This window comes from Triturus cristatus, chromosome 12, assembly GCF_964204655.1.
Source record: "Triturus cristatus chromosome 12, aTriCri1.1, whole genome shotgun sequence".
In the NCBI taxonomy this organism is placed as follows: domain Eukaryota; kingdom Metazoa; phylum Chordata; class Amphibia; order Caudata; family Salamandridae; genus Triturus; species Triturus cristatus.
The window spans coordinates 706,194,838-706,219,736 of NC_140595.1; the positions used below are offsets into that span (position 1 = coordinate 706,194,838).

Consider the following 24,899-nt stretch of genomic DNA (forward strand, 5'->3'; position numbering starts at 1 on the left):
TGGATTTTAAATTACTATTAAAATGAGACCTTGAATCATCTTTCTAGCAGTTCCCAAACTGAAATTAAGCAATGTAAATTATTCTGATGTAATCTAGTGTTTCCTATGGGAGAGCCAGGCTTGCTAGGGTGAAAATGACTTTGAGGTGTTTTCATTGCCAGGACATGAAAAGAATTACATACACAGGTCCTACTTTTGAAATATCGTGCCCCTGCCTATGGTCATTTAGGGCCTACCTTAGGATTGTCTTATAAGTATCAACAATGGAGGTTTAAGCCTGGCAAAAAGGTTTATTTTATGAAGTCAAAATGTCAGTTTCAAACTACACACCCAGGCTGCAGGAGCAGGCATGGAGACATGTTTTAAACTACTACATTAGTGGGTGGCCCAATGAGTGCTGCAGCCCACTAGTACAATTTAATGTGCAGGCCCTGAGTACATGTGGTACTATATAATAGGGACTTAGAAGTACATTGAGTGTGCCAATTAGGCACATGCCAGTTTAGCCATGTTTAAAATGCAGAGCACAATCACTTTTCAATTGGTTAACAGGAGGGAAATGTGCAGGATCCTATGGACAACAAAAAGGGTTCAGCGAAAGAAGGCCAAAATCTGAGGTGACCCTGCTTGAAGGTCAAATTTCCAAAAATAGGGCATTCATAGCTGCTAAGTTTTCAGTTTGTTTATGTGTGACATTTCCCTGTTTCTAGTGTCTATGTTTGACATTTCAATGCCTTATCTGTGACACTTTGAGTGACAATTTATGGTGATGTCCCATTCCCCTTTAATAACACACCCACCATGTAAACATTAATACTAAGACAGATGACAGTGAGAGTCCTAAATACCTCTTAACAACACTGCAGTGGTCTAAGCACTGCCATTTTAAGGAAAAATGATAGTCCTATGTGCTCCCTCTGCAGCACTCCTAGTGATGCAGAGCTATAACATGCAGTTCGATAACATTGACCTATCTGCTATACAGTTGTGGGCTAGGGCAGTTATTCTCATCAGGGAAGGACCCAGTACACCTCCCTACCTTTGTGAGCTAACTTTTTTCTGTAGGAATACAGATTTGGAAAGGTACTTGGATGAGAATTGTTTTAATATTCCCAGAGACATGAAGGAGCCCATGTCAATCATCACAGATTGCAAGATGTGCTAATACCAACACCTCAAACAAGAAACCTCAAAACCCTAATGGTGGCAGAATGGATACCCTATGACACCAACTAGGCCACATTGCTGCGAAAGGGACCTATGTCATGTATAGCCTGATCATCCAGTCCTGCACTTATTGGCAATTGGTATGGGACTTTTAGTACCTATGCCCTGGGTACATGTGTACCATATACCAGGGACTGACAAGGGTACCCCAGTATCCAATCTAGAGTATACCTAAGTACATGCATAACATTTTGAGGAGAAAGCAGATAGACTGTGGTCCTGATTAGCAGGATCCCAGTCAGACTAGTCAAAACAGTGTAACATCAAGCAAAAAGCGGGGGTAACCATAAGAACAGATCCTACTTTCCTACAAGGGGTCTGCCAGTAATCCCAGAGATTTTTGATACATAATCCTTTAGCTTTATTAGCAAGGGAGGGGGTTTAGTTTACTCTGTCCTATAAAATGACTGGGTTTTTCATGGTATATGGATTATTAACCATGCTAACAGTATTTTTAATATGCATTTGTTTTCTGATAGTGGCACGTATACTGCATTTCAGAGCACGGTATGTTTAAATAAATATTATAAACTTTATTCATGTCTCCTGGTTATCTTATTGTGGACAAGTGTGTGTAAGTGAGCGAAAGGGTGTGTCCTGTTACTGTGATTCCTGAGGGGGTCAAGAGCGTTGTGTTCTAGCGTGCCAACTATCTTGTTTTTCTGGAAAGTTTAGGAGTACAACGGAGGCATTATTGCTAGCCGGATTCGGGCTCATAGATACTGAGGTGCTATGGTGATGCAGTCCCTACATACTGGTGTTCTATGGTTCCAAACATAGTTCTGTTTCAGAGCAGAATACCTGCAACAGAACCTCTCCCTGAGAGTATTGTCCATAGCATGGATCTGTTTACCCTGTCAAAGGCAGAAGACAGGTCCATGAAAACTAGAGACAGTAGAAAGTGTTTGGCGCCAACATATCTACCAATATTCAATTCATGGTTTAAACACTGTTCCACTGTACCAAGGTGCTCCCTGAAAAAACTCAGAAAACCTTTGTCGTTAGCCGAGTCTCTGATCCGATTAAAGCCTACTCTCACAAGACTTTGGCGATGCAATCAATGAGAGAGTTTGGTTGATACCATCTCGGGTCAAATCGATCACCCTTCTTAAAGATGAGTACGATTTCAGTGGAGGCTCTTTGTAAAGATGAGGGGGAGCTAGTCACACTGTTAAAAATAGAAGGGCACCAAAATATTCAGGTTACATTTTTTTTTATTTGGGACCGCACCGGGGTCTGGGGCTCAATTGGGGGGGACAATCGCTAAGAGCAGTGACCACTTCAGGTTAACCAAAATGCAAACTGACACAAACGCCTCTGTTGAGCTTCTATGGTTCTAAATTGACGTCCCTACTGCTCAGGCTAAATACACCAGGAAAGTGTTTAACCCATACGTCAGCAGTGATATGTGTACTAAGGGGTGCCTTATTTCTGGTATTATTCCCTAAGTGACTGACTTTTGTTGTGAATGTTCTGCTGTCGTTCCTTCTGTTAGCTATCATAATATGCTTTAGATTCTCTTTCTTTATTTCTTTCTTCATTTTTGTTGTTATATGATTATGCAAAATTATGGATTTGTTGATTTTGCAACATAATCCATCATCTGCTGCATAAATTGAGAATTTTAACATAAAAAATTGTTTCTAGCTCTCTTGGATCAAAAGTTACTAAAAACACGGTGGCAAGTGTTGCTACGCAGTGTAAGGCCCTTCAGAAAGTTGGAATCACCTATCAGTTGTTTAAAATGGTACTAGTAAGTTGAAACCTATACCCATACTATGTTAGCATATGTAAAAATTGCAAAATAATGAAGTAACACTATGACATAATGTGCAGCATTACACCACATAATTTCCCTTCACTTTCTGCATAATTTAGTCAACCACATAATTTCAACCACCCCTGTAGCATAATCCTAGTGCCCCAAATATTTTCCACTGCCGGTGCACACGTATCTGTGTTACATTAATATGAGCTACACTAAGATTTGCAAATCACTCTATCTCTGGCTTTGCAAAACAATGATCTGCAAGTGACAAGTATCGTCAGAAGCACAGAATAAGTAAATAGTAATTATGTAAGAAGAAGGAATTTTTATCAAATACACTTTAATTTAAAAGCAGTTTGGGAGTACACATTAAACTGCACTTTTATAGTTTATGTAAATTGTGTTTCTCTCCTGTCACAAAAAGAATGAATAATGTTCTCCATTTGGTGAGAATTCGACACCTTTGTTGTAAAACCTTGCAGGTAGCCCTTTATAATGTGTAAAGCTGACAAGTGTGGCACAGCCAGTCCTGGCTTCCTAGTAACAGCATGTTACATTATGGAAGATGCAGTTTCATTTTAACAGTGTTTTAAGATTGTGACAAAGTCTAAAGTGTCATGCACAACATAGAGTCCTCCCGGGCAGCTGTGCACAAGGCTTATGCGCATGACTAGTTCATTTTGGGGCACTTTCTCCACAAACGCTGAGTGACGGAGAGCTGTGCGCAAAATTCTGCCCACCACGAAGTTGTAGTATTATTGGCACGGGGAGCCTAAAACACCCTGCGAAGTTAGGAAACGCCTCTGAGTTTTTAAAATTAACTTCAGGTACAGCATTGATATCAAGTACATTCTTCACCTCTATGACCTGTTTTTAAGGACATGCGGAGCCAAAATCAAGATAGTTCACTGAGCAAATGTGCCTTTTGTAGACATTGGTGTGTAACTTGTGAGTCACGTGTATAAATGCCTTGAGGGCTTCATCGTTATTCTGAAGGCAAATGACAGCATGACTTTTTGCAGTCAGTAACAAACTCTTCTTATGTAAGCACTATAAATGCATGTTTACACTGTGCTGCTAACATATGCAAATGCCTAATATTAAAATTAGCATCCGGAAGACTTGAATAAATAAGGCTAGTAAATGCAAAGGGGACAAAGACAAAATGTACTAAAAAACAAATGGGAATGGGTAGAGGTAGTCTTTATTATTGGCGGCGCCTGCCAGTCTCCCTCATGGGCAGAGTGGTCCTGTTTAAAATGATGGCTCTTTCCTGCCTGTTGTATGCCCTGCAGAACACTCCATACCAGATACCAGAGGCCTTCTTTCAGGCAGTCGAGGCAGAAGAACGTGCCCTTCAGTGGGGGGGGGGGAGGAGGGGGGGCAGTAGCCCATGCATCACTACATAAGTTGCAGCGTGGATCTACGAGGGTGACCTGGCGGTACCGGTTATCAGGAATTACTTATGGGTGTCCCATCTCTTAAACATTCATTGCTGGGTGTTTGCTGCAAACACTGAACCTGCCTATCGATTCGACCGAATAGCTATGGGAAAATACAGCAATCAAATTGAATTATATAGCAGGACATGCAATAAGTCACTCTCGATGCACACACAGACAGGAGTGTGTGTGTGGAAGAAAGCAAGAAAACTAGTAGGGTGGAAAGCCAGGTTAACGGAACAGACCCCACTCTGGGAATGCGATATGCTGGGTAAGGTCCGACGTCTGCAAGGTTATGGAGACTCATAGGGATAGCACTTTTGAAAGATGTCTGGCGCGGTGGCACAATGATCGATTTCTAGAAACTACAAACGGAATGTCAGATGGGGAGAGGGACTACCTCGGGTACCTACAACTGAGACACGCCCTCAAATGCCATGTGACAGAAGGGACACTTCTTCCAGAATATTCCCCATTAGAAGACAGACTCCTACTTGACCCAATGATGGACAAGGCTATCTCAAAAGCCTACAAAATTATCATGAATAACTTCCAAGACTATATAGGCCCCTTAAGGATGGCATGGGAAACAGACGAGGGGCTCTTGGAGGATGAGGACTGGGTGAAAGCCATGCAGAACCCTAGGGAAATAAGTATAAGGGTGCGGTTTAGACTGATCCAGCTCCGGATCTTTCACAGATCGTATGCCCCAGGACAGTGCAGCATCGTATGGGTCATTGCAACTCGGACGAGTGTGATAGAGAGTGCGGCGAGGCGGGCACCTTCTTCCATATTTTATGGTCCTGTCCCAAAATTGAACAGTATCGGAGGGATATTGCCCGAGTGATGACAATAGTAGTGGGCATACAGGTCCCGGTATACTGGGAGTGACGGGGGAGATAACCTGGCCGATAAATTCTAAAATATGGCTTCGATTTTTCCGATGGAATAGCAGAGAGGAATACTGCGCGAGCTTGGGGAGTGGGTGAGGTTCCCAAAATTGGAGACTGGAAAAAGGACCTAGACTGGTGTCAACGGGGGGAGAAGACCATCTATCAGAGTAGAGGTTGCCCCCACAATTGGGAAAAGATGTGGGATGCTTGGATAAAAGATAAGAGTTAAATTAAGCAAGGGGAACCTAGGGAGAGTTGTGAGGTAGGTCATAGCGCTGTTGTATAGAAAGATAAACTAGAAAGCCCTAGGTAATGGCTGTGTATTGCATTGGAAATAGATGCAGTGTGAGCTCGTTAACTCTTTACATGTCAGGTTCCATTCTGTCAATGCATTGTACTGCATAATGTTTGAAGCATATGTTTAATAAAAAAAGAAAGTTTAAAAAAAAGTATTAGTGTGTATAACTAGTGGCTTCGCCTATATCCATCGGCCGACAAATGCTTTGTGGGGCTCCCCTCCTTTGCATTAGATGCCAAGTACTGCCACCCCCAGGTCCCCTTGAATCTTGGTCTGTCAGCCTCCATAAGCACCTCTTTCCACTGCAAATGAAGCTTGGAGAATGACCATAAACTATGTAGCAAAGTATCCGCAGCTCCGCAGCCTCTCCAACATATCTCTGACTTGGACCTCCCCATCACCATATTATCTGGGGTTCTGGACTACTGTTCTAAGAGTTTATATCATGCTTCTTTATTGATGACATTTTGTGCCACCTTCCTGGCTCCAATGTACATGTGTTCCCATTGGTTCACGGTTATCTGCACCATATGCCTGTCTCCCAACACTCTTGGCCTGTTATTTTCCCCTTTGGTGAAAGCCATGCTGTATTTATAGGCTGCTGACGTGAGTTGCCGACCGTGTCAACCATCCTTCGTCTACTTTTCAAAGGGTCAGAGTGGTCTTCTGGCCCTGTTTGATGTGTGGTTGTAAAACCAAATGGCACACTTGCATATAAACAAACTGTTCAGATTTAGATAGATTATACTATCTCTTTATTTATCTGAAGGGTTTTTATTTGATCTCTATTGAACAGGGACAGGTCTTTGAGGGGTATATTTACAAGCCTTTAACACCACCGGAGTGTCACTTTTTCTGAAGCTCCGGTGGCGTTGCTCTCTACCCCGTATTTATTAGGTGGCATTAAGCCACTTAACTTGGCGTACCGCCATCTTGTAAATATGGCCCTTACAGCAGCAGTCTGCTGCGGCAAAGTGGCAGGCACTCGGTATTGCTGCGGGCGTTCCACCGCAACACCCATTGCTTTTTTACGCTGCCCCATATTTACAAGGATGGGGCAGCACCATAAACTAAGGCCAGATAAAACCTGGTCTTAGGATTGTGATACGAGGAGAAATGATTCATTTCTCCTCGTATTTTGCTATTTCTGTGTGTGCTGTATTCTGCAGCACACATAGAAACAGCCAATCACCTTATAAAGATTGTTTATGTGCAGGAAAGTGTCCCTTCCTGTGCATAAACAATTATCCCTGCAGAGCAGACACCCTTACAACATGGAGCAAGGGTGCCTGCAATGGCGCTAGGCAGCATTTTTAGCGCGAGCGCTAAGAGAAATGTAGGGGTGCGCTGTATTTTTGTCAATACGGCGAATCCGTGTTTAAAAAATGTCAGAGCGCGGCATTGCCAATTTTGGAGTAACACCGCACAACGACATTTTATTATAAATATCCCCCTAAGTGCGATGAAAAGGTGGGGTTCTTTAAATGGGATGTGGTCTGTGTGATTATGGGAGTGGCTGAAATTTACAATCTAAACATCTGTGATACCCATAGTGAGCAATTCGATCAGTATTTTGGTTCCTCTCTGAGCTATCTGATATTGCATCCTGATATCTAACACAACAACTGACATACACCTAAAGCTAGCCAGGACTATTGGTTTTGTGAATGGGTGTTACCTGCTTAACATAAATGAGCACCAATGATTTTCTTGTAATTAATTAATACTGAAAATGTTTCAATTCTGAGTCTGTGGATTAAACATTATTGAGATCTGTGGAAGGGATAGTGATCTTCAGAGTGTCTCAATCACTCTCGTTATGTTCACTCTCCGTTAGACATGTACTCCATTTTTCTCTGCACATCTCCTCCATCTGCATAACTTACATCTCACCTTTTTCCTAACCAGCACTGCCTTTTCACTCTTTACAGAATGCAATTCCTCTTATCTTCTTCAATTCAACACCCCCAACACATAATGTACCCACTCACCTATTAACACAGTATTTTCTTTTATTTTCGTCTTGTCAATATTTGGCAACTGTGTACCTCATCAATGCACATTTGCATAGAATCACAATTGCAACAGGAAAATGCCCATTTGCATAGAATCACAATTGCAACAGGAATATGTAACTGTTGTGTTGTGCGCTCTTTAGAGAGGCCAAGGATTGGATGGCTATCGATTCGGAAAACCTTTTTGACCTACTCTCAAGCACTGTAGCAAATTCGCACTCTCTTAGCTATACCTCCAGAGCTCTTAAGCATGGCCTGGAGGTGGCTCAGTTCAAAGTATGCACTATACAAGAGTAATATGCTACATGAGAAAAGTACGAACACACAAGATCAAAGAAATAGGTAACACTCTTAGGGAATGCAAGAATAGGTAAAACATGTGAAATGTAAATCGGAACTAATTCGTTGATATGGATTACCTTTATGTTTTTTACATTCATTGTAGAGAAATAGATCAGTGTTTTTTGTTAGTAAAGTTAACAACATGAACAAAGAGCATTACAGGGACCTGTTTCAATGGCTGTTTTAAATTACTGCCGGATCTGAGACCCAGAAGGACCCGGCCCACTTAACACCCTGAACAAGGACTTGATCAAAATGAATATATTGGTACTCTGGTAATGTATGCGTGTTTGTCAGTAGCTAGTGTGAAGTTTGTGTTGAAGCAAATGAGTGTTAAGGGGGTGTGTAGATTACCATCCCATCACTACCACAATCCTAACCCAAATTCCTACTGAGACCCAGAAGCGGGGGATGAATAAAGTCCCTAATGTCTTTGTGATTTGCGTAAAAAGAGTACCTGCTGTGAGGGGTAGCAGCTATGACGTAATCAATGCAGCACTATTGTTTTGCAGTTTCCAATCTACCCCATTCTACCATGTGTCTCAGGTGGGATGCGTGGTAGTATGAGAGAATGTGAGGTATTGCCAATACACCTTATTGGGTATGACAAACAAGTTTTTTGATCGCTATCATTTGGTCTTTCACCTGCCAGATAAATTGGTTGATTACAGTTTGCATCTGCTTTAGGCCAGTGGTGGGGACTGCCAACAGTATAATTTGAAACACATATAATATTCTAGGGGGGAGTTTGTTAATTTTAATAGCTGCCACCCTGCCTAGCCGTGAGAAATGCTCCAGTCTCCAGGAATGCAGATCTTTTTTAGTTTTGGCCAGTAGCTGCACGTAGTACAAATTTACCTCTTGCGACATGGTATAAGCTAAATTAGGGGTCTATTAGGATGGCGGTCGGAAAATCACTCTGACCGCCATGGTAGCGGGAAAACACCACCCGCTAGGACCGCAGCATAACCGCCGGTCCAATAAGTATGATCCGCAGTCGAAATCTGACCGCGGTGGTACGATCGTGGCTTTTAACAATGGGCGGTTGCTGCAGACAGCAACACCACCGCGATGTCCAAAAAACCATGTCCAGCCTAACTCTGCACTGCGTGGCAGGCACTGCACAGTGCCTGCCACCTGGTACAGGGACATAGGGGGGTACCATGGGTACCCCCCAGTGCACCCACACACACCCAAACACATTGGGGCCCGCAATAGCCCCCGGAGACATTCTCCGCATGCCTTTCCATGGCGGTTCCACCGCTGAGGAAAGCCTGGCTACCGCCGGCATCATAACCATGCTGGTGGAGCCTGTCACTGCACCGGCTCCATTTTAGCAGTCCAGCTCCATCCGCCAGGCAAGTGTGCGGACTGCTAAATGGCAGGTGGAAAATCTCACCGCCGCGGTTGTCACCAGCATGCTAATGGGACCGGCGGTTTTCTGGGTTGTGATCGCGGGCGGATTGCCACCGCCGGCCCGGTGGCAGGCATCCGCCTGCCATCCTCATAGACCCCTCTGTGTCTAGCAAGTTTACCAATTGGGCTGCCCAGTTAAGTGGAATCAGTTTACTCAGGAGGGTCTATTGTTGAGGTAATGGGTGTAGGATGAGGCCATCCAACTTGAAGATATTTATTTTGAGCCATGAGACTTTTCCATTGGTGTCTAGCTCCTCAAGCAGAAGAGGTAGAAAATTCACAGGGTCCTTAAGTGTTATCATCATGTAATCGAAAAACATCATGAGTTTGTAATTGTCCTCTTCCTATTCAACCCTCTTTATATCATCATGCTGTCTTATGGTGTTGGCAAAGTGTTCTAAAGTCATGGAGAAGTGACGATCAAGGACAGCCCTGTCAGGTGCCACCTTCCAATCTCCACTGGTGTAGATATGACTCCATTCATCCCAATGTAGGCTCTTGGAGAGGGATAGCTCATTAATATTAATTACTGAATTCTCTGACCAAAGGCCGGCCTTGTCATAACCTGTTGCATTAGCGTCCAAACCACCCTACTAAAAGATTTTCTGAGTGACGATCTGCAGAAAGATGGTGTTGCCTCCTGTTCTCTGGGCTTATTCGATAATTTGAACAATCTTTTTGGCTCTGTCTCCCACTGGTGAAACACTACAAAGCCCCATTATTTGTTTCTATAATTCTGGACATGAGATGGTTCAAGCATGTTGCTAACATGCTGGTAAAGATTTTAACATGCAGATTCAAGAGTGATGCAGGTCAATAGGATGAACATAACCTTGGGTCCTTACAAAGCACGGGTAAGAGCACCATTATTGCCTACCTCATAGTGGCTGTTATTTGCCCCATCTCCCCAAAGCTTTTAAAGAACCTGCCCAGAATAAGGCCCAGTTTTGGACAGAACATTCTGGCCCCAGAGCTTTGCCAAGTTTGAGATTAGCAATCCCTAACATGAACACTTCCATCAAGATGGTTTTATCTATTTGGTCTAGCCTGACTCAGGGCATTGTTGGATGGAAAGTTGATTCCACAGATTACTGTGCCAGCGACTGAGACTCTGCCTCACCTGTGTATAGAAACTGGTGGAAGAGACCAAATGTTATGACAGTATCCCAATCTTCAATAACATGCCTGCCCTCTGGAGTGTGAATTGCCTGTACTCTTTTTATAGGAGATCACAGAGATGCTACAACTGTGACTTTTTTTTGCATTTTAACACGCCCAACTTTTAACATTGAACTATATTTTAATTGCATTGCACTGTATTGCACTTACCCTGCTCCCCGCAGCTTCCTGTTGGTGAAGCTCTGCCCTGTTCCGCCACGGCTGATGTGCTGATTGTGCGGAGGGCACTACAACGCTGACTCTAAATTCTGTTGGCTCGCAGATTGACACACTTCTGGTGTTGAGCGGTCCAGTCTATCCCGCCATCACACACTAAATTAATTGGTCATGGTGCAGCCGCGCAGGGGACGCGTACAGAAGGTGCACCACGGGCGCGCCAAAGGCAAGCCCATCTGTGCCCGTCCGCGCCTGGACCGGGCCAAGGGCCAGAAATTCTGGTCCATTAAAACTCAGACCTGTGAGATACACAGGTAAGGAACTTCAAGAGCTTGCCCAGTCCAACGTGAGCTGCCGTATCCCTAATTTGAATAAAGATCAACCATATGAGAAGCAAAAATGTGCGTGTGGATTCTCACTTCCAGCACAACAGAAGGGTTAGGGAGCTCTGAATCACTAGAAACAATCATGAGGCGAAGCTCTTAGAATCCCCAGATCAGACAGAGGCACGTTGTGGCCTCATCGATGTCAGACCTCCTGCTAAACACAAGTATGAGATAGCAGATATCATCTCCTTATACGAACTAGATGTTCTGTTCCTCACGGAAACCTGGGCTGATGCAGCCTCAGACTTACAATCGGCCCCCTGGTTTAACAAGGCCCTACGACAGGAAAAACAAAAATATCACAGTCTGAATAGACACAGGAGAGCAAAATATGATACAACAGACAAAAATATTTATATATCTGCACTGACTCAATACAAAACGCTGCTGATCTCAGAAAAAAAGGCCTTTTTATCAGGCAGATTGAGAAAGCCAACAATTCGTCCAAAGAATTGTTTGGGGTAGTAGAGAAGCTCTCCTCTTTGCCTAAGAAAAAATGCACCAAGAATAACCAATGCTTTTATCAGGTCATTGCAGAGGCCTTTAGAAACAAAGTTAAAGACATCTATGACTCCTTCAAAGCTACCCCCACTTGTGTTCCTACAGAACTACTCCCAAGTTCAGACCTTAGTGGAAAGACCTATCATAGCTTCACACAGGTCACTACTGAACTAGTGGAAAAATATATCAAAGAAATTTAATCTGGATCCCCATTAGACCCTTGTCCACCCGCATTTCTGAAAGATATAGGGGAGGAGGTGAGCCCTTTGCTCACAGAAATTTTCAATAATATGTTCACGTCTGGCATCTTTCCGGCTCCATGGAAGGATGCGTCAATACTTCCATTGATAAAAAAACAATCTGGACGTTTCTAACCCTAACAACTATCGACCGAACTCCAGGCTACCACTCCCAGCCAAGATAGTGGACAAAAATCATGAACAAGCATTTAGCAAATTTCATACAAGAAAATGACTTATTTGATCCATCCCAATTTGTTTTTTGACCTGAACAAAGTTCAGAAACAGATGCTGAGTTTACAAGGTTCAGGGGTCCCAGTTCCAGATAGAATTGCCCAATGTATGTATAAATTCTTTTTAGAGGAGATTGGCTTGAGGCACTGGACCTCTATGGCCTCAAGGGAAAGTTCATGTGTATGGTTATGAGTCAATGCTCCTCCTCAGTTCGTTTGATGTAAGAATAATCAGAGAGACCATTAGGTCTGGTTGATAGAAAAAGCTTGTTTTATTTGTTATAGAATAGAGGTTTTTTTTCAAACAATCCAACATAAGGGTTACATCCTTAACTCTGTTTGCTGTTTTTTTGTCTTTATATTTTCACACTGAAACAGAGCTAACAGCCGACACGTGTTTCGCCCGGTGGCTAGAATTAGGCCAGGGCTTTTTCAAGGCTATTTCGAGGTAGTAGCATGTCATATTTACATTGAGGATTTACATTCAGTAGTTCTTCACATTCAAGGCAGAACAGTTTTTTAATCTGTATCAAACGATCGTAGTCCGGGGGTAATCCCAACGCGGTGCTTCCCACTGGAGTATCAGTAGCATTTTTAGGTGCAAGTTGGGAAGCTAGGAGTTTGCTTGTTTTATTGCTCATGGAAAAATATTTCTGTTTTGTAATGCAGCAAGGCATATTTAGCTTTGTCCATGTCAAGGGCTTTAGATGGGTGAGGGCAGCCAGGATCTTCCAGCATAGTTTCTGTGAGGAGGTGCATTTGTGTTCCTGTTCTAAGATGCTTAGCTGAGATTCTATTTGTTCCCTCTTTTCTTTACTGAGCCTTGTCTTCTCTGCTGCTGCAGAGATAAAGACACCCCTGAGAACTGCTTTGAGAGTATCTCAAATAATCGCCATGGAGCTTCTGAGAGTGTCACTATTTACTTGATAGTCTGTGATCGCCATCTTCCCTTTGACTTTTAATATAGGGTCATGTAACAGAAAGTTGTTAAGTGGCCACTAGTGATCCTTGAGCTATAAGGGTGGGAGTTGTAGTGTACGGGTCAATGGTGCATGGTCCGAGACTGGCGTGAGACCAATAGTAATATCCCTTATCTGAGATAGTATCTCAGGGCAAACTGAAAAAGTGGTATAAGTGGGCCTATATCTTGTGGGCATTGGAGTAGTATGTGTAGACTCTTTCTTTGCCATGGTTCTCTCTCCAGACATTCATGAGGCGCACCTCTGTCAGCCATTATTTTTTATCTCCCCACTGGCTGTTCTTTCCCAGTCATATCTTTGATGTGACCAATCCACCTGGCTCCCCATCACCATACTCATGCCCCCCTCTTCTATTACCTCCCCCAACATGAACTCAAAGATAGCAGAGAGTGAGGACTTAAGGAAAGGTTCCTGTCCTGTGTTAAGGATGTAAATTGTGGCTATAGCGTATATGTTGCATCCCATTTGTAAGGCCACACCTAGGTATCTCCCTTTGTATCTTTTGAATGTTGCCCTCAAATGGGCTCTGCATGAGATAGCAGCTTCTGCAGATTTAGAGGACTGTGAGGAGAACATTTGTGAGTGCCCAAGAAGGTTGGTGATTGCTCTTTGTTTTGCTAGCTCATTGTGCCCTTTCACATTGAAATAAATTATTCTTACCATTTTAATTCCAGAAAGGGTGTGAAGACCATGCACAATAATCTCTGTGTTCTTTACTCCCTACATGCCGAAGATCCCTGTTTCCTGCTCTGTAGGTCTACATCTGGTGCCAGAACCCCTGCATTCTGTATGTGCAAAACATTCTTTCCTCCCTCGATCATGTCAGCCCGTTTTGTGCATAGTGTAGCTTCTAATCATACTTCCTACTTCCCTTGTGTCAAAAGATCCACCCACTCTCTCCTCTTTCCTTCCCTCCTTCCCAGCACCAAAACCACAAGCCTTTCATCTTGGCTTAGCCCCTGGTAATTGGTGGGATCAATTGACCCTAAGGGCCTCCTTGCACTCTCTGTGCTCACAGAATTAGTCATCCAGGGGTGTCTTCATGCAATTCTTGCCACACTCCGACTAGCCATCGACCATTTCTCTGGGCCCCTAGACTTTCATTGTCTTTGTGGTGTGTTATGTAGGGTGTCAGTTTTCTGTATTCATTCAATGAGTCCTTTCTTGTTTTTTAATTTCTTTGTGGGAGTATGAACCTATTTGGGGTTGCGTATAGTTTGCCACTGCTGATCCCGTAAGGGTCTCACTCGGTTTCTTTTACTGCCGGACTCTGGAGGTGAGTCCGACAGTATGCCTAGAATTTGTAGACCATCCTTTGTTGTTTTGATGACATAATTATCATCATTATATGCAAATGTGAGATGCAATGAGTGCCCTTTTATGGTACTGAACATCCTGTTTGCATAGATGATCTATCACTTGGTAGAATTCTCTCCATTTTCACGAGGTTTCTTTTGCTATATTATAAAATAAGATTAATATATGGCCACCATATTCCACTTTGTACTAGGTCCTAACCAATATCATGAGTTCCTCCTTCCCTTCAAAGAGTGAACTCTTGTTAAGATGTCTGGAGTGACCACCCATCTTGGGCCATGGGAGTACCTTGCAAACGCAGACTAGGCATATTAGAGGCTCTCCTGCTCTGCCCAGATATGGTGCAAGAGCTTTTAGTTGTATGGCTGAATATCCTCTTGCAGAAGCCTATGATCCGGATGTTATTACATCAGGATCAGTTCTCCAGGTCTTCTTGTTTCAGTATGTTGTCTGTGTGTTGTGTCTCTGGGTGCACCAAGTCACTGACAATCTTGTGTATTTCCTCCTTCCTTTTATAAAGGCAGCATTCCATGTCGTCAAATCGGCGGCCCAGGTCGTTCACACCGTGTCTACTCTTACAAGTCATCTTTAATCATGATCATTTCCTCTTTTATCTCTTTTAAGAAGTGTTGCAAATAGTCCTGAGATATGGTGATTGGCACCTCCTCATCCCCTTCTCTCTCAGATGAGGACAGGGCAGATCTTGTTTGTCCATGGTCTCTGGTACATTATCTTACCTATGTTTCCCCAGAAGTTACAGGCAGTTTACCATTGATCCGCCCTGAGACAAAGGGCCAATTAATGATCATTCAGGGGATGCTGTGGCTAGTAAAATGCTCTCTGTAAGGAACCTCCTCAACCCCATCCAGAACCTTCCCATGTGCAAAGTTGAAGCTCTGTTTTCATATATGTTGCAAGGGCAAACCTCAATGGCGTCTTGAGCTTTGCCTCAAATGCTAATAAGTTGTTTTGTTAAAATTATTAACAATCCATTGTGAGAAAGTGTCATCTTTCTTGCATGGTATGCCCCCAATTTTTGCTGAATTGCTAAATGTACTTTGACTGAGTGTGCCCTGGGCTCCTGCCAATCAGGTGCCCAGGGCCTATGTTCCTTCCCTAAACCAAAACCTCCAAATTGGCAAACCCTGGCCACATGTCAGCCCCTGGTAAATGGTACCCTAGGTACCCAGGGCCTTGTGACCAGGGAAGGCCTCTAAGGGCTGCAGCACTCATTGTGCCACCCTTAGAGGCCCTGTACCCTAACACACACACACTGCCCTTGCAGGCTGAGTGGCTGGATACAGGACAAAACAGAGAGTCGACATGGCACACATCCCTGTGTGCCATGCCCACCACCTACACTGCCCTGGCATGCATCACTCACCCCTCTAGCTCAGTGCCCTATGCCAGTGGTGTGGGCACAGGAGCATTAGCCCTGTTCCCCTACAGTACCCAGGTCCATTCCTGGGCCCTGTAAGTGCAGTGCTGCCATTGAAGAGTACATGGTGCTGGGAGCTTGTCAAACACGAACTCCACAGCACCATAATGGCAACACTGAAGAATGAGAAGTTTGGTATCAAACTGCTCAGCACATTAAAACCACACTGATGCCTGTGTGGGATTTAATGTACCAAGCACCACAGAGGGCATCTTAGAGATTCCCCCTGAAACCTAACCTACAATCCACATCTGGTCTGAGAGGCTGCCTAGGCTGCCACACAGCAGACATGTTGCTGGACCCCTGGGTAGGAGAGCCCCTGCAACAATGCGCATCCTGGGCGAGGTGCTAGATCTCCTCCCCCAGGATGGGCAGGGGGAAGCTTCAAAGGTATGCCGCCTCTGTGAGCTTCCCCAGGCCACTTGCAACCCCCACTCTGGCGGGAAGCTTGGCCGGAAACCCCAAATAAGGACAGGGGATGTGCCAGCTTGCCAACCCCACCCCTCAGGTGGGGGAGGCGAGGTGAAGCACATCTCCGGGCGCTTGCCATCTTGAAGATGGGAGGCCCTGCCCAATCAGGACTAGGCTACTGCCCCCCTCCCACAGGAGAGTGGCAGAATAGGGGGTGTACCCACCCCAGGACAGGGACCCATTGGTCCCTGCCCTTTACCTACCTATAACGCCCCTAAATCTAAGATTTAGGGGCACCCTGATCCTTCCTTCCCCAGATTCCAGATTCCGAAATACAAAGAAGAGCAAGAAGAAAGAAGACCTGCCCTGCAGCTGCTAAGAAGAGGAAGACACCAACTGCTTTGGCCCCAGCCCTACCAGCCTGTCGACCCTCGAACCTGCTCCTGCTCCACCCCAGTATCTCTTGTGGCCAGCAACCTCACAAACCCCGGACGACCTGGCTACCTTTTGACTCTAAGCACCTGGGACTCCCATGAGTAGAGGCTCTACTCAAAATCTGCTTCTAATCCCTGGCATCAGCCCGGAACTGCGAACCCTTCACACTCTGCACCAACCATGCCTGGCCTGTGCCGGAGTGAACAAAGATCACGAGGACGACGCCACGGCGACTTTGACCCCGAGTCCGGTACCCAAGGACTTCTCTCGATGCTCCTGACGATGCCTGCAGCCTCAGAACCAGGTGCCCCCCAACCGCGATCAACAGAGGGTAAGATTTCCCGACACCAAAAGGCACCCCTGCACCCGGCACCCCGCGGCCCCCTGTGCCCAACTGCGGGGTACCTACCCATCCTCCAACTACCCAACTTACCTCTCAAAGTGGTGGTGGCTCCTGAAGAATCTTCATCCCCGAGCTTGAAGTCTTTTTCTAAACCGGAGCTTTCCCATTGAAATCAATTGAGCGCCCGAAGGCTCAAAAGCTCCCTGCACCCAGCCACCCGAGTGGCCCTGGCAGTGTAACCTCTACACCTATCTACTTCCCCATTTGCCCTGAGCAAGTGACCAGGAGACCAGCTCCCAAAGCCGCGTAGCTTGCTAGTCAGCAGCCACCAACCAAGGCCCCCCTGCCGCCCGTAGGATAACATTGGGCCTAACTCTCTCTGCACCCTGCTGCCCCTGTGCCGCTGCGGGTGTAACAACTGTACCAACTTGACCCTGGGAGACCCCTGAGCATATGCCCAGAACCTTAACTCTGCCAGTCGAGTACTTACCTTAAAGCCGATAACTCAATTTTCTCCATAGGGTAACATTGACTGGTTTTTCCAGAAATTTCTTTTAAGTGTGGACTTTTCAAAACGTAAAATATTCACCAAAAATCAGCCGAGTAACGAAAACGAAAATACTCACCTGCTATTAGGTGAGCTCCCAGTGCTGGATCTTGGAACCCAGCACTGACTCTGAAATATATTCACAACCGTACTTACCAGTAACCCAATTTTCTTCCATAGGAAACCATTGACTGTTTTTCTGTGAAATTTCTTCTGTGTCGATTTCTGCAAACTTTTAATATTCTTTAAAAATCGTATAAATTGTGAAAACGTAATTACTTATCTGTTTTGGATAAAGGTCCCAGTACTGAGTCTAGGCACCCAGTCCTGGATTACAAAAGTAACGAGAACATACTATACCTGCAACTTGAATTTTCTTCCATAGGGAATCATTGACTGTTTTCTATGAAATATTTTCTGTCAACTTTTAAAATAGCAAAATATTGTCTAAAAATCATAACAGTAACTAAGTCGACTTTTATCACTTGTTTCTAAGTACTGTCCCAGGACTGAATCTAGGATCCAGTCCTGGAATCACAAAAGTAATCCTAAAAGTAATCTATTGCAAATAACTTGAAAGTTCCATTGAACTCAATGTATTATTGTGTTTAGAATTGTGTTGCCTATTGCAACCACTTGTAATTATTTACAAAAAAAAATTGCATATTGCAAAAGTATTTACCTAAAGCATCTCATTCTGAGAAAGTATATTTTAATACCTATTGTTGGTTCTAAAATAAAACAAGCATATATTTTATATATATAAACCATTGGCCTAGAGTTCAGTTATTGAGTGTATGAAATCATTTGCTGACTGCGTGTGTACAACAAAATGCTTTACACTGTCCTCTGATACTGCCTTACTGCTCGACCAAGCTACCACTTTAGAGAGTAAGGTTATATCTAACTGTAGCCTTTGCCAAACCTCTGGGGACTGTGGACTCTGTATTCCCTGTACCTATTTGGGAACAGTATATACAGAGCCACTTTCTCACATCCATTCTGTGTGGGTCTCCATGCGTAAATGCGCCTATATGTGCAGGCTTGGGCTCCCCAGGCCACTGTCCCGAAGCTCTGTTTCACATTCAGCCACTGGGCCAGGGATTTGACTCACCAGAATTCCTTCTTCTGCACAGTAGCTCATTCTGCTGCGGGTAGAGTGAGCATTAAACAGTGGCTAAGCTTTGCTGAATGGTCGATTTGACTCTAGCTGCTCAGGCGACAGGTACGCCAATTTGGTAGGCTGTTGCTACCAATGTTTTTCTGATAATTCTGGTCCAGATGTCACCCATGGTCGTGGAAGTCTGAAGCTCCTCATGTTGTGTGCAGCATTGCCCTCTCTTCTACCAATCTCTGAACAACATCGCAGACTGAACGGCACACCTTTTCACAAAATCACCAAGCTTTAATCCAGGGGCTTCCCTGCTTCAAAGATGGTGGCTGGATTTCCGAGTCCTCTGTGTGGGGTGCTTCTTTATGACTATGATATATTCCATGGGGATATAAATGAAGGGGAAAGATTCTAAATGGTTTTCAGAGGCCGGAATCTATACAGTAACTTTTTTGACATATTCCATGGCATCTGTCTCTATGTATGCCCCAACACCTTATTTTTCCATGGTTGACCCTTAGATTAGCTGCAGAGAGCCAAGCGAGGAGAAATGTAGTGTCAGCCTGTGCAGCCACAAGGAAAAGAGAGATTCACCTAGAATATTTGTGATGCTGAATTTGTAATAATCCCTGTGGTGAAGTGGGGACTTGCAGAAGTGCGACACTTAGCAATGCTAATATACTGGCACATGGGAATTCACCGTGCCACACAATTGACCTACAGTTAACCCTGTAAAAGAGCAGCTGCTCGCACCAAGAACTGAGGCACCCAGAACAGAGAAGGCACAGGAGCCATGTGAGGCTGGAGCCAGCATCAGTTTATTTGTTTTAAGTGAGTGATGCACTAGATCCACATAGCACAGTAAATGTTGTACTTAACTTGTATGTGAAAGCAAAGTAACTACTAAGAGAGCTGGACCCAAGCCACCACCTACCAATGAGTCCCCATCTTCTTACCCAGCAGTTTATCAGTCACATTGCTTGGGGCGTCAGTACACAGTAAGCGGGCTGGCAGCCTTAACTACCACAGAGCTGCCCGCGGTGCCTTGTCATACTGCTAGGAGCTCCTAATGCATGACTAATGCAGTTTATTGCAGTCATGCGTACATTAGCACTACAATGCATCAATCTAAATACTGATGTGTGGTACTTGGCAGGGCTGGTCATATTGACAGCTGTGCTGCATGGATGTGATTTAGGGATTGCCAGGGTTGCAGCTCAAGCACCCTGGCAAGAGCATTGTGACCCCTGCTATCAGAGGATTTTAAAGATAGTGCAGATATTGAAAGTGATTGTTCTATTTCTCCACAGTGGTGGTTTAAATACAGCAGTTGCTGAGCAGGCTGGGTTTGCTGGACATGGTGCACAGTTACAGCTTAAAAAGTTGAAACTGTTGCTGTTTGTTTAGCTCTACCAAGGTGCAACCTGTCACTGAGCCTAAAGGGTCTCTTTGACCCCTGAACCATGCTCATCTTTTTACTGTTACAGCACCAAATATTCTGGGGCAGATATGTGTTATTTATGTCCTAATAATGTGTCAGGACTGGGTTTCCTTGTTGTAAATGCATTACATGTCAGGGGCAGCCTGGGGTGTGACGTCCAATCTTCTCAGCAAAGAGCACAGAAGAATTTCTTGAGGGTCTGGAGGAACAGCAGACAGAAAACCATGGCCCTGTTCAGAAAGAAGCTAGGAAGACTGATTTATCATCAGTGCATGATCAGAAAGCAGGTTGTGGATGGCGAGAGCACCTTGAAGTGGTACTTTCTATTATTTCTTGTTAGGTGAGTTAGGCAGCAAAGCATTTGCCTTGTTGCTGTGTACTCACACTAAAGCTTCCCATATCTGTGCATTTAAAAATATCCACCCATCTACCAAGTGGCCTAACCCTATGTGTGAGATTTTCCGTCAGGTTTGTCTTTTTATCCAATTGAACTTGAAAGCTGCTATTTTGGGCCCACACCTACAATGTCCAAATCTAAACCACAAGCCCCAGAATGCAACGGGCTAAAAAGCCACAGGTGTTGGAAGCTGTCACACCTTATATGAGCATCTGGTAGCTATGCCCTGGTCCCACTACTTTTGAACTCCGTACCATAATGGAAATATCATTTTGAATAAGGAAATCTAACCAAAAGTATTTATTTGCCCTGCTGAACTGCTAGATAAGCAGTATTCTCAATGTTACTCTTCAGCCCCAGTCTAAGGGCGTCAGCCCCCGTGAGTGTGCCGGCTATGAATTACACTTCACACCTGTTTTACTATATTTGTGAAATTCTTAACTTTCCCTCAAAGATTCCACCCCTTGTGTTACAATTCCCAATAAACATCCTGGTCTAATTTGTAGAAAGTAGGATTTTGTTTTTGAAAACACAAAGCTGAATGACCCCCACACCATGGGAGCTTGATAACATTTGTACTGTCCCTTATTGGCACTTTTTTCACAGCAGTAAGAGAGAGTAACAACTGCCCATTCGACCACCTACTCTTCAGATGGGCAGCCGAATGGCCAAACCTCAGACAACCCTGTAGGAGGAGTATGTTGGGGATGGAGACAGAGCAGTCTCTGTCGCTGACATACTAAAGGTATGCCCAACTGTAGGTCAGGGGGTGCCTTCAGTTTAGTGTTGATGCGACAGAGTACCCCCTTCGCCAAACTCTAAACTAGCCCCGAAGTGCCTGCAATGGATTGAGATAGAGCCAGCCAAGTAAAATATTGAACGGAATTCCAGAAGCTATGTTGTCATTATCCGCCTCTACATAAATGTAGACAACATCCTCATCGTGTTAACATACTGGCACTTTGTCAGACATAACAATCCTATGCAAATTAATGGGAGTCGGTGCATGGAGCTTGTCTCCATTCACTTTGGCACTGAAGAAAATGCAAGGAACCTGCCTGCGTATACATTACTATTTTGTGCAGGATGTGATTTGAGTCCCTCAGTCCTGCAATGGTGGCCGCAATATTTTTGTTCAGGCTATGAATAGTTAATCACAGAATGAGCACTGCACGGTCATTTCATAGCACAAGCTCCCAAATGACCAACAGGAAAAAAAAGCCCTCTTGGCCAATCGAAATGCTCCAATTTTGAATTCACAGTCCCGCTGAAGGAGGATTACCTGCCTGGACATGTCCAGCTTGTTGCCGATGATGATCCCAAGGTTCCTGGCATGTCATTTGTAGTGGGGGTTGGTGCTAGGTCAGCAGACAATCAGGTGGAGTCCCAGGGAGAAGTGTTTTTACCAGGATTTTAAGTGGAACGGGTCCTGCTCAGTACTAGCAGCTCTAAAAAACAGGTGCTAACAAGGGCCTGTTGGGAGCCCTCTGTTTTTGCCCTCACTCTCAGTGTGACCAAAATCCGGCCTCAGTAGCAGTGCCACAAATCACTGACCTTTCATGTAAATTCAAAGAGACAGCTTTGTTATGTCTGGTGCCAGTATCAGCACCTAATCAGAAGATATGATCACCTGATCATGATCTGAAAGGGCACCCAATGCCATCTGCAGGGGGCAGAGGGGGCTCAGACTCTAAATGTAATATGTACACAATGATGAGCTGCTATGAAGCATATTTTTAAAACCCTCCCCCACACATCTTTTTCGTCTAACTTAAAGAACTTTGGGGCATGTTATCAAGCATGGCATTAAAATTATCGCCGCTTTAGCGGCAATAATGGGCTTGATAATATGCCCTTGAGAATTCCAATAGAAGCCCATGTTGACACCAGAACATGGGCTTCAATTGGAATTCCATAGAGCATATTATCAAGCCCATTATCGCCGCTTTAGCGGCAGTTTTCTGCCGTTTCTTGAGAATATGCCCGTAAATGTTAATAAACCATAGATCATTACTTCTGTTTTGTCCTATCCGTGTTGAGAGTCAGACAGTATAACTTCATCCAGGTGGAGTGCGGGACAGGAGGGAGCAGGCTGTGGAGGGGGGAGAGAGAGACGTTGATTGGGAGTTCCTTCGTCCAGGAAGAACTGGAGAGAAGAAAATGGAGCCGCGAGAGAGCGGTGACGGGTGAGGTAAAGGGGAAGAGTCGGAGCGAGAAAAAGGCGATGGAAGTGAGCAGGAACTGGACATAAGAGAAAGAAGACAGGGCTACGGGAACAGCTCTCTGGAAGGAAATCGGAGAAAATGCGCCAGTGGGGTGTAGAGTGATAGTGAAAGAAAACCACTAGTGAGAGAGGGTAAAGAGGAGGGAAAATGTGACTAGTACGAGACAGCAGGTAAACACTGAAACTAACAGAGAGCGCTTAACCGCAGGCGCTTCTCGAGCAGTGGGCTCGGTGCGCTATGCCCGTGGCCCTTCGCGTTCTGGCCCGCATTCAGCTCTACTGCTTTCAGCTCCGGTCCCAAAAGCCCGCAATTAGCACGTGATGCCACTCTCCCCTGCACGCGCGCGTTGAGCCTGTCCGTCTGTGCCTCTACTTACAGCGCCTGCCAGGAAATCACCGCCAAAATGATCGAGTTTCCGCTTCTCACCCTGGCCCTGGGACCCCACCAGGGTGATGGAGATGGAGTCCATGGTGCCGGCTTGGAAGTCCGTGCCGGTCTCCACCTTTATTTTGTAGTTAGGCATGTCCACGAGAGCAGCTCTGCGGTCCTGGGTGACACGGGCTGAATCCCTTCTTTTTAGAAAGGCACGCAACGCAGCAGCGCCTTTTTAAACACCCAACTCCAGTATTACCCCCAAGGAGGCCGGCCCAGATCCGTGCCAGGTGCGCACGTCAGATGGCTGACTTGGATTCACCTCGGAGGCTCCTGGCAACTGCCACCTTTTCCTCAGAATAACGTGTTCAAGTCAAACTCCCCTACTGTGCACGTTTTGTGGGCAATAGTTTTGCCCCGACGTTTTACCAGCGTGCGGAGCCGACACCGTCAGTTCATTAGTTTACTAAAACCACACCGATGAAATAAAGCTCAAGCAATAAACACAAATGGCAGAAATAGATCCATTGCATACAACAATAAGTAGATAAAACTACAATAAGTATAAAAAACGGATACTTTTTTGTTTTAAAAAACACAAATAATTCTGCATTAGATATTTAATTAATTGAAGTAAGTATTATGTATATCATTAGTGTCAATTTATAAAAGTATTAAAAAAAATGAATTCATTTTTAACATTGAAAAGTTATTATAAATGTTGATAATAAAAAAATATTTGTATTTTTTAAGTATTCAATTAAATGTATATCTCTTTTAAAAAGTCTGAGTAAATGTATTTATTTGAACATTATTTCCCATGGGGTTTTATTTTAAGTCCTTGCCTCCATCATGTATGGGAGGGTGCTGCAGCACCAGAGGCTGGCCATGTGTGGTACTGAGCTGACTATGGGTCTAGGCTACAGAACAAATGCTGGTGTTTGGAGCTGTTTTTGGTATAATAACTACAGAAATGCAGTTTGTCAATGGCAATTGTATTACTCTTTTGTGGGTGGTTGCATCTCCCTCTATATTCTTCCATAGCCCTCCCTTAATCCCTCCTTACTACCCCCTAAAACCCTCCCATTTAGTAGTAGGTATTCCCCATTTCCCAGCCGTGCTCCCTTTGCTTCTCATATTTAGTGCTAAAACATGCATATGTGCAGAGAGATCTTTGCTTTCGAGGTGGAGATCTCCACACAGAAAAGAAAGCAGCGGTTAAGGCGTGGACCTGCACATGTAGATTAGTGAATAGTATTTTGAAGTACATGAGTAGTACTATAGTCAGGGCTTTAAGTGAAATTAAAAAATTGGGGGGATCTCTCAAAGGGGAGTGGCTAATGCAATTAAGGTAGTGGCTTAAAACATATAAGCAAAAAATCTGTGCTCAGCATAGTGTCCCGCCCTAGTGGTATTTTGCTGCTTCTGTCATTGCATCCAGATATATAATACAAGTAACATTACACCTACAAAGGCAGTGAAGGGAGGTACTGCTCAAGAGTTTTTCACCCGGAGTGTGATGGCAAAAATGAAGAGTCCGATAGGGACCTGTCTCGATATCTGCTTTTTAGGACGAGCCTAGCGACAGCCCGCATGCTCTGCAGTAAAGCCCAGTCTCCGCCAATATTTTTCATTCGCTTGTGTCATAGTCTTTCGTAAATGCTGCCTTTGGATTCGTTCATAGGCTTGTTACTAGTCCCTCCTTAGTACGGCCTTGTCTTCATTTGTAACCTCCCATGGCTACTGGCCCTTTTACTTCGGTTCTTACACTGGACCTGTTATTTAGT

The 24,899-nt window shown here is 44.5% G+C and overlaps 1 protein-coding gene across 1 annotated transcript in view; it reads right to left on the reverse strand.

Annotated features, from left to right (window-relative positions):
• The window catches only part of LOC146780159 (arachidonate 12-lipoxygenase, 12R-type-like), a 366,345-nt gene extending 343,010 nt beyond the window's left edge, over positions 1-23,335 (reverse strand). Inside the window, exon 1 of the mRNA XM_085638404.1 lies at positions 23,117-23,335. Within this exon, the coding sequence (XP_085494530.1) occupies positions 23,117-23,263 (147 nt within the window). The 5' untranslated portion in view covers positions 23,264-23,335. The remainder of the gene's footprint in view (positions 1-23,116) is intronic.
• Between the last annotated feature and the right edge of the window lie 1,564 nt (positions 23,336-24,899).